The sequence below is a fragment of the Portunus trituberculatus genome, chromosome 46 (assembly GCF_017591435.1).
Source record: "Portunus trituberculatus isolate SZX2019 chromosome 46, ASM1759143v1, whole genome shotgun sequence".
In the NCBI taxonomy this organism is placed as follows: domain Eukaryota; kingdom Metazoa; phylum Arthropoda; class Malacostraca; order Decapoda; family Portunidae; genus Portunus; species Portunus trituberculatus.
The window spans coordinates 23806331-23817857 of record NC_059300.1 but is presented as its reverse complement, the minus strand read 5'-3'; the positions used below and the strand labels follow the sequence as shown (position 1 = coordinate 23817857).

General features: G+C 44.7%; 1 protein-coding gene across 14 annotated transcripts in view; it reads right to left on the bottom strand.

The window, feature by feature from the left end:
- Positions 1-4187: 4187 nt before the first annotated feature.
- Positions 4188-11527, bottom strand: part of LOC123519948 (acetylcholine receptor subunit alpha-like) — a 349599-nt gene continuing 342259 nt past the window's right edge. For all 14 annotated transcript variants that reach the window (XM_045281676.1, XM_045281675.1, XM_045281684.1 and 11 more), the window contains 2 exons: positions 10466-10676; positions 4188-9944 (listed from right to left, as the gene is read on the bottom strand). In XM_045281676.1, coding sequence (XP_045137611.1) covers positions 9762-9944; positions 10466-10676 — 394 coding nt within the window. In that variant the 3' untranslated portion in view covers positions 4188-9761. The remainder of the gene's footprint in view (positions 9945-10465; positions 10677-11527) is intronic.

Genomic DNA, 11527 nt, shown 5'->3' with positions numbered 1-11527 from the left:
CCCTTCTGCCCTTGGTGTAGGACTAACCCTGAGGCCATCGAACATTTCCTGCTTCACTGCCCACGCCTCCTCTCTCAACATACTGCATTACGCTCCTGGTTCTCCGCCCTGGCCATCACAACACTCGACCTGCCCACCCTCTTGGCGGCCTCAGGCGTCCACCCCTCTTGGCAACCTACTGTCCTTCGCCTTACTTGTGCCTTCTTGAGGAAGACCGGCCAGCTACCACGCCTGTGATACCCCCACAGGACTACCCCAGGGCTCATAAGGATCCATAGATTTTCGTGGCTTCTTTTGAATCCTTATGAGCCTTGGGGTAGTCCTGTGGGGGTATCACAGGCGTGGTAGCTGGCTGGTCTTCCTCAAGAAGGCACAAGTAAGGCGAAAGACAAGAGGGGTGGACGCCTGAGGCCGCCAAGCGGGTGGGCAGGTCGAGTGTTGTGATGGCCAGGGCGGAGAGCCGGGAGCCTAATGCAGTATGTTGAGAGAGGAAGCGTGGGCATTAAAGAAGGAAATGTTCCATAGCCTCAGGGTTAGTCCTACACCAAGGGCAGAAGGGGTCACGAGACAGTCGATGTATGCGATGCAAGTAAGGAGTATGGTGTGTATATATATATATATATATATATATATATATATATATATATATATATATATATATATATATATATATATATATATACTCCTAACAACGTTTTCTATGAAAGTACTCGCTTCCAACAGATGGCAGCACCGTCGCTGTCCTCCAAACTTTAACCCACACCAAAACTTCCTCTCTGTATATTCCTTGTGATGGACCGTGGAGGCGGAGCGATATATTACGTGTACTGTTCACGTAATGCACGGGTGGCACGACAAACCCCTAACAAACTCATATATTTTTGTGAACTGGTTATGTATTTGTTTCAATATTTGGTCACGATGACATTAATTTATTTCATTTGCTTGACTATTCCGTATTGGTTTAATACGGAAAGCAGCATTTCACGCTTCAATACTGAACGGCTCCGTATTTTAAGGGACAGATGGCAACCCTAGTGGAATCCAGGAAGTTACTTGAAAATGCAGGAGCGGGGTCACAGTTATTCTCTCGCCGCTTGCCCTCCCACTATAGAACTGGGCAGGAACCAACCGGTTCCACTTTAACGGTTCCACATGAATACTGATGGTAGATACGCATGAGTTGCAAATCACAAATAGTGTACTATATAGTGCTTATTCATAAGAATATTATCATTAATATTATTTAGGAATCCTTGCAAATGCCAGTATCTACAGATGAACGAAGTAGAGTATAATACAATCATATGTATTGCAGGCAGGTTCGTATCCATTATTCAAAGAAATTGCACGAATAATATATAAAAAGTTCGTTCATACTGGTCATTGGCCAATAGCAGGCACCGATTTAGTGTTGCCATATCTCCATCATTTCTTTGTGCTCTGATTGGTAGATATCCTATGACATAACATAACACACACTCAAAACACCATGCAACATCTCGAAGTGCACCAAGACACACCTACATAATACTCACTAGAAACACCCAATATAAACTAAAATCACACCCACATACTCAAACCACTTGCAACACTCAATATTATCCCCTACCACACTCAAAGCCATGCAACCACTCAAAATGCCAGTGACTATGCTGAAGCTGTGGTTACTCTTCTTTTGGCGTACTGGAAGAGTCAACAGAAAAGAAAATGCCTGTGAATACGTCTCTGGCCAAGTAGATGGAAAGAAAGAAGGGTCTACCACACTAGATTTACCTACATTTCTCATAAGAAAATTGTTAATCTTAAGACTATGCACAATTGCAATCAAATTAAATCCTGACAAGTCTTCAATCCTCACCTTCCCCCTGCATCGAGGGAAACATCTTGTGGAGTGGCAACTATTTCGTTGAACGACGATTTGCGCAAGTTTTTAAAATTTTTTTTTACTAAATAGTTAATTTCTGGGATCTCAGATGCGTTCTTTTTCCCCGTTAACATCTTTATATCTGGAGACCACATTTTCAAAGTTTACTCCGTGACGTCAAGACGTAAATAAAGTCGCAAATCGACTAACAAGACCAACATGTTGGTCTTGTTTTGCGACTGTTTTCTCCAGTCACTAGGCACCGTACATAAAATTTCAGTCGCAAATTGACTCGTGTGAACCCGTCTTCATAAATAAAATTGCCTGCCCTTCTAATGGGTGGAAGTTGAACAGCGCTTCCCATGCTCTTCTAGTAGACCTACAGGCGCTACAGGCTATTAAACACACACACAAAAAAAAAAACACGAGTTCCGACAAGAAGGGCTCTGTCGATACTTCTAGCGACTTGCAATTTCAGTCACATATTGACAAGTGTGAGCAAGTCTTTTACAAATCTGAGACTAGAGTTGCTGGCAGAGAAAATCCTCTAGTCCTATACGAAAATGACTAAGATATGAAGTGTTTTGTGGCAGTCGGGCTGGATGAAAATGGACGATAATGGAGCAAACTATAATGATTTAAGAAATTAACAAGGCGCAACACCGTGATTATAAAGCGCCTCGAGGAAATTGCGCATTGGCAAATAACCAGAAATCATGACTATTTTTACATCACTGTATGGGAGGGAACTGTAGGTGCTGTTGATCACTGAAATGAGGCGTGAAACATACATGTCCTTTTGTCACTTAAGCCAGTAACGGTTGATAATACTTAACTACCTAACAATGAATAGTATTTCAGTACACTCCAGAAAGTTTATTTACTACAGTGCAACGGGCTGGTTTCTATATACTCACCGATATCTTGTGATATTATTCCTGATATACAATATTCCCCAGTCTTCCTTTATAACCATTACTGCTGCTGTGTTTAATTCACAAACCTTCACGTACTGTAGTACTCGTACCTCCGCCACCCTCCACTGCCGTGCTTCGTACCACATTCACTCTCCTTCACGTTGCTGGCTGAACTGACTCTACCTCAAGACGAGTCGATTCGTTCAATCCATATCGAATCCCAGAGTGAAGCGAAATGGTTTGCTTTTGTCTGAACCATTAAGGCTGCAATACTAAATCGAAAAAAAAAAAAAAAAAAAAAAATAGGTCTTGATTTTTCTTACTGAAGTGAATAGAAAACTATTAGTGAGTCAGTAAGTAAAGCTTGATTATTTCTTGTTACTTTTCCTGGAAGCTTACTAGTACGCTATTCATAGTTCTCTTTATTGCTGTTAGTTTTTAATGATCGTGTTATAAATGTGTGTGTGTGTGTGTGTGTGTGTGTGTGAGAGAGAGAGTGTGTGTGTGTGTAAAAACTGCAGCGGATTTGCAGTACTTTTAGGTTAGGTTCACGGTAAAAGGCTAATAAACTGCCAAAACCAGTCAGCTAGTCTTCTTCAAAGGTTCACTTTCAATTCTTGCTTCAGAAATTTAATTTTTTGAACATGTCTCCAATACCGTGAGAGAGAGAGAGAGAGAGAGAGAGAGAGAGAGAGAGAGAGAGAGAGAGAGATGTTTGTAAAGCCCTCTTACATTATTTTCAGCGTCAAGAAATATTGTTGCTAAGGATGTAAACAACCGGGAACAGAGATTAGTGACTGGAAGATAAGAAAAATTTTAGTGTTCAGCGATACTGTTGTAGATGGGTCTATAGTGTGGAGTGTGTAAAGGAGAAGTTTCCTTTTATAGTATGGTCGGAAGGCTAGTTTCAGAAGTGAAATAAGGGCAGCTGTTACCAATAAGGCTTACCTGATTACAACATTCTGGACAGGTTTGTGTGTGAAACTAACTGACAGTACTTCAGAATTAAACTAGTTTAGATTGTCCTTCCCTATTCTGTCCAACTCTCTAACGCAAGAGTTAACCAGTACTCTCAATCATTCATTCCTTTCTCTGGTAAACTCTGGAACTCCCTGCCTGCTTTTGTATTTTCGTCTTCCTACGACTTGACTTCTTTTAAGAGGGAGGTATTTAGACATTTGTTCCTTAATTTTGGCTAGCTCTTTACTTTTCTTTCAGGGAACCAGCAGTCACATGGGCCGTTTTTTTAATATTTTGTTGCACTTGGCTGGCATCTTTCTTGCATAAAAAGAAAGCTCTTCTCAGCCGGGACGCACTTTCAGCACGTCATTTGATACGCTTTTGAACGATGACAACTAACAGTAATTCTTACAGGTTTCTAGGAAGCATGAAAAATGATCACGTCATTGCATATGTATATTATTTCATCCTTCTATAAATGCAAATTATAAACAAATGACTACAGAGCGCAGTTCAACGGAATACAAATCCGACAGCAGGGCGGGGCCGGGCGGGCTCCGCGACCAGCAGCCCTGAGGTGCGGGCGCCTGCCAGCCCCAGACGGCGGCGGGCGCGGCGCCCTCCCTCCCCCGCCACACCGACACCCCCGCAGGGAGCCGCTGGTCGCCCACGCACAACACGAAGCATCACCTTAAGAGCCCAGAGTCACTGATGGCTTCATGTATACATTGTCAGAAGGGACAACTCAACACGAAACAGCTCATGTCTCAGAACAAAAGCAGCTCAATGCACACCAAAATTCAATTCCTTACAAACAATGTTTCAAATTTATTCTCTGAAAAAATCGAGGGGTTCTAATACTCATGAGTAACAACACTAAACTCTGAGGGGAAACATCTCTGAACAGAGATATACAGTTGAAATTAAAACATTAATACTGATTATAGGAATTAAGAACCACTATGATGTTCTTAATGGCTGTGTTTGACTAAGAGGATCTCCAGATATCCTACATAGAAAACAATCCATATGTGTTTCACTTTTGATGCACAACGTTAATGGAACCTTGTGTCGAGGCGCGGGAACGAGCTGCCGCCGCGAGGCTCCTCGCTGGGGGACACCCCCTGGGCCAGGCCGAGGCTCGCTAACATTACAATGTGGACCGTACTGAACCCTACCCCGGCACGCACGCACGCAAGCACGCACGCACGAGCGCGCGCGCACACACACACACACACACACACACACACACACACACACACACACACACACACATTGCACCATGCCTGGGTTACAAAGGGTCGCCCACAAACTTTTTAATTTTCATCTTTGAAAACTTAATTTAACTCAAAACGAAATATAATCGAAATGCCTAATCATTACATATTTAGAAAATAATGTGTGTGTGTGTGTGTGTGTGTGTGTGTGTGTGTGTGTGTGTGTGTGTGTGTGTGTGTGTGTGTGTGTGTGTGTGTGTGTTTGATTCACATTATGTACACTTGCCTCTATTTCACGTTCGTATGTCCAAAACTAAAAATCATTCATAATACTTTTTGGATTTAAAAATTTTACAGAAAGTCTAAATTTATCAGACTCGCTTTGATAAGCACTTAGCATCACCAGTCATCAATGCGTTAGCTAAGAACATATTCAAATAACTTACCAGTTACTTGTTTATTCGTATGAAATCAACTATAACAATGTAAAACTGATTAATGCAACACTGACCGTGACCAACAGTTTTCGGGGGTGGCCGTGGCTGCGTGTAAACCTCCCGCCCCGCTCTGCTGGTACCGGCCCAATGTAGGATACGCAAAAATCGTGTCGCCCAGCTCGTGACCTCTGTCCCAAAAGTCCTGACGGCCTTGGCGCTTGCAGCGACGCGGCGGCGGCGCTCGTCCACACCTTCAATGGCTGGGATTTTCGTGCTTACGCATAAAACTCAGCCTAACATCAATGTACAAAGGAAAGTCTTGATCTCGCATTAATTTTTTTTTTCATACGGCTTTGGAAAAGGACCAAATGAAGTCCTCTTGGTGGAAGTTTTGAGCACAACGGAGGCGCGGCGCGCGCCAGCTTGCTGTCGTCACAGTGTATTGTCACCGTGGAAGTACCATAGATATATGTATCAAGGTTCGTCTCAGTACATAGCATTATAACTTAAAAATAATCACACCAACGGAGAAGTATGTGAGTTTTTCAATTTCAAACATCAAATAGAACAAACACGTCAGCACAGAGCGGCGCAGCGCAGTGTGCGGCGGCCGCCTGCGGTGCCCGCGAAGTAAACAGTCCGGCACCACTAATTCAAAACCTATTAACACTTCGTAATCAAAACTGCCAAGCATTATTTTCCATATAAATAAACACTGGATGTGTAATTTATATAAGGAAATAAATTTCTACAAGGGAGGCGGAGAACACTTCGCACAGAAAGAAGTATTTCATTCACCATAATATTTCTAATCATGAATACTTTATATGCAACAGGGATTTAGTGAGACGATTCAGAACCAGCAATACTATGTCGTCCTCACTGGGTTGCTGGATGGCTGGGGAGAGCGAGGGTGTGGCAGCGGCTGTTCTCCGGGTGGTGCTTAACGTAAGAGATTTTGATTAACCGAGTTGGACCGTAACTCAAACAGCGGGTGTCGGAGTAGCGTCACAGAGCGTTCCATTATGCATTCTTACTTATTATGTAGCGACTAAGTGGACAACAGGGGAGTGTGATCCAAATCTCTCAGGTCACAATACAAAAACCATTGTCTGAGATGAGGTCAAAAATGTATCCTATGTATGATGGTGTACCCGCTTCTCTGCTGCGTGACCTCGGCGGCCCAGCGATGACGAGAGTTGTCTTATTCTTAGCGGAGGGGACCTGGACCTGCGCTTACCCTCCAGGCGTTCACCTCCTGCTGCGTCTGAAGGGGAAGCACGACACTGATACCTTCAGGCGCTCACACACACACACACACACACACACACACACACACACACACACACACACACACACACGTACATTCGCGCATGCATGCATACACGCATCCACGTAAGTAGGCGTCCGCAAACACACACACACATACACACACACACACACACACACACACACACACACACACACACACACACACACACACACACACACACACACACACACACACACACACACACACACACACACACACACACACAAAGATGTCCAGGCCGCCTTCACAGCTGCGGCAGAATAAGATCCCCGTCAGCCTATACATTCCTAAAGTTGAGCTCGTCAGACAATTTCTCGGAGTAGAAAACTGAGCCATATTACAACAATGCATAAGGCTAAGATCTGCTAACCTTTAGCGTACTAAACATTCAGCATCAACAAGATGTTCTATATTCTGTACAAGAAGACAAAGGCAAGGATTATTATAAAGTTTGGCAATAAAAATAAATACCCCAATTACACAATTATCATACGATAATAGTCCTCAGTGATTGGGCATAAATATTGTTGAGTGTCACCTACATTACAGATTTTTCAGTATCATAAAATACTTAACAGTCTGATCATATAGGTTTTAACAACAAACTCTGTCATTTCTATAATAACAATGCCATTGGCTTCACAAATGTCAATCATTCTAGCATTATCAACAACAATTTGATATATCAATTTACAGTATCATGACTCCAATACTGAATACTGCAGTATTTGTAGTGTTAGAGTAGTGTGGGTCCCGGAGATGGCGCCGCGGCCCCCGCGGCCCGCCTCAGTCCGATTGACGGAGCCGCGGTGGGTCAGATCTTTCTTTAGTTTGTCACTCGTCATCTTGCAACTTTTAGCGGCGCGGCGGTGGCCCGGCTGGTGCCCCGCAGGGGAGGCAGATCACTCCTGGTGTATCCACGTTTCCAGCTGGTCCGATGAGAGTGTTAGTCAGAAAAATCACTTCGCCTGCTCTGCACTACAAAGCAAACTCAAGTTGTTTGCCTAAGATATCACTCACAGATTCTAAATCACACAAGTTCTCGAAGAAGCATTCTCACCCGATTAAACTCCATGTCCTTACTGTCACTTATAGACGAGATATTTGGTCTATTCTATCATACAAAATATTCAAAAGTACACGAGTGTCTTACAACTTGGAGTGGAGAGCCGCCTCGTTCACCTGAACAAGCAGCGCGCTGATGCAGACTCATTCACCTCCGCGGGGCACTGCTGAGGCCAGTCACGGGGAAGAGCGGATGGACTAGCTGCCCACTCACACACACACACACACACACACACACACACACACACACACACACACACACACACACACACACATACTGAACAGCAGTAGCAACAGCAGCGCGGCGCTCCAACCCTACTAGTGACACCACAACACCCCATCTTGTTTTCCCAATACACGGTCCTCTTGTCATCCTTGCTATTCAAAGCATCAGTTCCATGGTCACCCATACAATACACGCATTCCATGTTCGTCTTCGTAACTCTGACCGTACTGTCGTCTTTATAATACTAAAAAGTTTGTGGTCGTCTTGGTAAATGAGTTACAGTTCTTCCATAGTCCTGAAGTCTTGGGAACTCACTTCACTCTCCACACCTGATCTCACAATACAGAGTTCTAATGTCATTTATTGTCCTCGTAACACAAAAGTTCTTTGGTCGTCCTCGCAAGAGCCAATCATAACGTTTTTACTGTACAAGCAAAATCCTTCAAAACTGTCCGTCTTTACACAGCAAGGAGCAACAGCAGCAGGTCGGCAGTTGTTCGTAACTGTCTTTCTATAACACACTATTTCTTTCTCTTCTGCCTATATCCTCCTTCCTTCCAAGTCTTCCAAGCTGTTAATGTTTCTCTCTCTCTACCGCATCATCCACTAACTTTCCTCGTCAATGATTGTCTTTACCACCGTTCACAATTCCACTGAGGGCGATGGGCGGCCACGCGCGACGGTGGTGTGTTGGTGATGCGCGATACAGCAATTGTGTACCGTTCAGCCCGTCTTGCGGAGAGGGTGAAGGTGGGGATGGATGGATGGATGGTGGTGGTGGTGGTGGTGGTGGTGGGCGAGGATGGTGATGATAAACATAGGTCAGTGGTGTGTGTGTGTGTGTGTGTGTGTGTGTGTGTGTGTGTGTGTGTGTGGTGTGTGGTGAAAGGAGAGGTAGGGTGGCGGTGTGGTGTATGGTATTATATTAGAATGGTGACTGATGGCTGGTTGAGGAAGGTTGTTGTGGTGGTGGTGGTGGTGGTGGTGATGGGGCTGATATGGTGAGGACTCGGATGATCGTGACACGGTCTGCGATGATGGATTGTGCGGTGGAAGAACGTGGATAATGTAATGGTTGACAGCTATATTCTGAGAGAGAGAGAGAGAGAGAGAGAGAGAGAGAGAGAGAGAGAGAGAGAGAGAGAGAGAGAGAGAGAGAGAGAGAGAGAGAGAGAGAGAGAGAGAGAGAGAGAGAGAGAGAGAGAGAGAGAGAGAGAGAGAGAGAGAGAGAGTTAAAAAAAAAAGGTCTACACACTGTAAATTTTGCACATATTTGTTACACTGGGTAGTATCTTAACACTGTTCATATATCAAAATCTCAATGGTTCATAGAAAACAGAGCTTCTCGTCTACGCACACGCCGGGGGAAGAAGGAAGGGAGGGTCCTCGTTCTCGTCAGCCCCGACAGGAGAGAGCGTCACGAGGGTTACAGAGTAGTACAAAAACTTCAAACCTCTGCCTCCACTGTGAACTCTGAATCTTCCACACCGGCGAGCTCTGAACAGCCACTAGGGAGTTTCTTGCTCAAGCTTGGTCCGGTATCAGGGAAGTCTATGTATGCTTGGTGGTCACCTGGCGAGCAGCTACATAGAGTCTAGGGTTTTGTTTGGCCACAGCTGCCGTCCTCGACTATCCTGGCTCCTGTGAATGCCACCTTTCTTAGGCACCTGTCTTCGGAAGCTAGTTAAGTCTGCTGGAGTAGATGGTGGTGACGGAGGGGGTGAGGAGGAGTCGGGGGAGCAGCCACACAGCAACATGACTTAAACATTCAAGCGCTGCTGGCGGTACACGTCTGAGAGGAGCTTGTCCAGGGGCACCCGGTCATCGTAGAGAGAGGGCGCCTGCAGGATGATGCCAGCCGTGCCCACCAACACCGCCAGCGTGAAAATCCACAGAAATAGTCGGTCCAGCACCATGGCCACGTACTTCCAGTCTTCCTTTACCTGCGAGGTCAAACACACACTCGTCAGTACACTCACATCGTGTCTAGTTCACAAGTATGCTTCCATTATTCACTAGACACACGCACACGCACACGCACAAACACACACACACAGAGAGAGAGAGAGAGAGAGAGAGAGAGAGAGAGAGAGAGAGAGAGAGAGAGAGAGAGAGAGAGAGAGAGAGAGAGAGAGAGAGAGAGAGAGAGAGAGAGAGAGAGAGAGAGAGAGAGAGAGAGAGAGAGAGAGAGAGAGAGAATGTGTGTTATTTAACATGCATACACATGGTAAGTATATATTCCTCACAATTCAAAAATATGTTCAAATTTCTCAAACTGTATCATGTATTTACATATAAATGATGCACATATTGTATTCATATTCACTTGTTGTTGTCTGTAACGTATCTAGCTACTTATGAGAGAAGCAGAGACAGACAGGCAGACAGGCTGATAGACACAGAGTAGTAAATTAATAAATTAATGTCCCCGCTCTGGCCAATCCGGCCCTGACCAGCGCAGTACCTTGGTAGAGTCCTCCTTGAGTCTAGTATGCTCGGCGATGAAGTTAACACACCAGCAAGTGCGGTGGACCTCCGGCGAGCAGTGGGGCAGGTTGTGCTGGAAGGGACGAAAAGTGGGGCTTTTGTCGGCGTCCTCGAGAGTGTAGGCGTCCTCGTGGATGTTGGTGGAGCCGTGGATACGACAGGTGGTGGAGAAAGGCCCGTCCGTCATGCTGTGCGGGGATACATGCATTCAAACGCTGACGAAAACATGGAGAGGAAACCGGAGAAAATAGATGACGCACAACGAAACTATCATAATAATAATCATAATAATGATAATAATAATAATAATAATAATAATAATAATAATAATAATAATAATAATAATAATAATAATAATATTAAAAGTTATTCTGACTTACTCAGGTCTTATTTGTTCACGATTCTGATGGATAACGATATGATGTTAGTTTGTTCATCGTAATTGCAAATACAACTGATCAAGGGATTCACTTCGAGGGTCCTACTGGGGAAAGGACACTTGCGGGCGAGGCTACGTATGCACGGCAGTGAGCGGCGGCTGCGTGGTATGGACAGGGAGGGCCGATGTGTCAGAATGGATGGTGATAAACTACGAGAGAATACAGGAAGGTAAACGAAGAACTAACGGTAAGTACCAAACGTACCCTGTTGTTGTTACTGTTTCTATTGTTGTTGATGTTGGTGGTGAAATACTGATGGCGGTGGGACGTCTGGCGGTTCATTCCTCAGCGCACACACACACACACACACACACACACACACACACACACACACACACGCGCGCGCACAACGTTGGATAACTCGAACTACTACGACAATCATGCTAGAAAGTAAGACTTGCTTGCGGTGGAGGTGACAAGACAAAAGAAAAATATTACGCCGAAAAACGCTTTGTGAGATACAGACGTCCAGGGATTCCAACCAATGGTGGTGGAGGTGGTACTAGTGATACTAGTAGTGCTGGTAGCGGTGGTAGGAGTAGTAGTGGTGATATAAGTAGAAGTAGTAGTAGTAGTAGTAGTAGTAGTAGTAGTAGTGT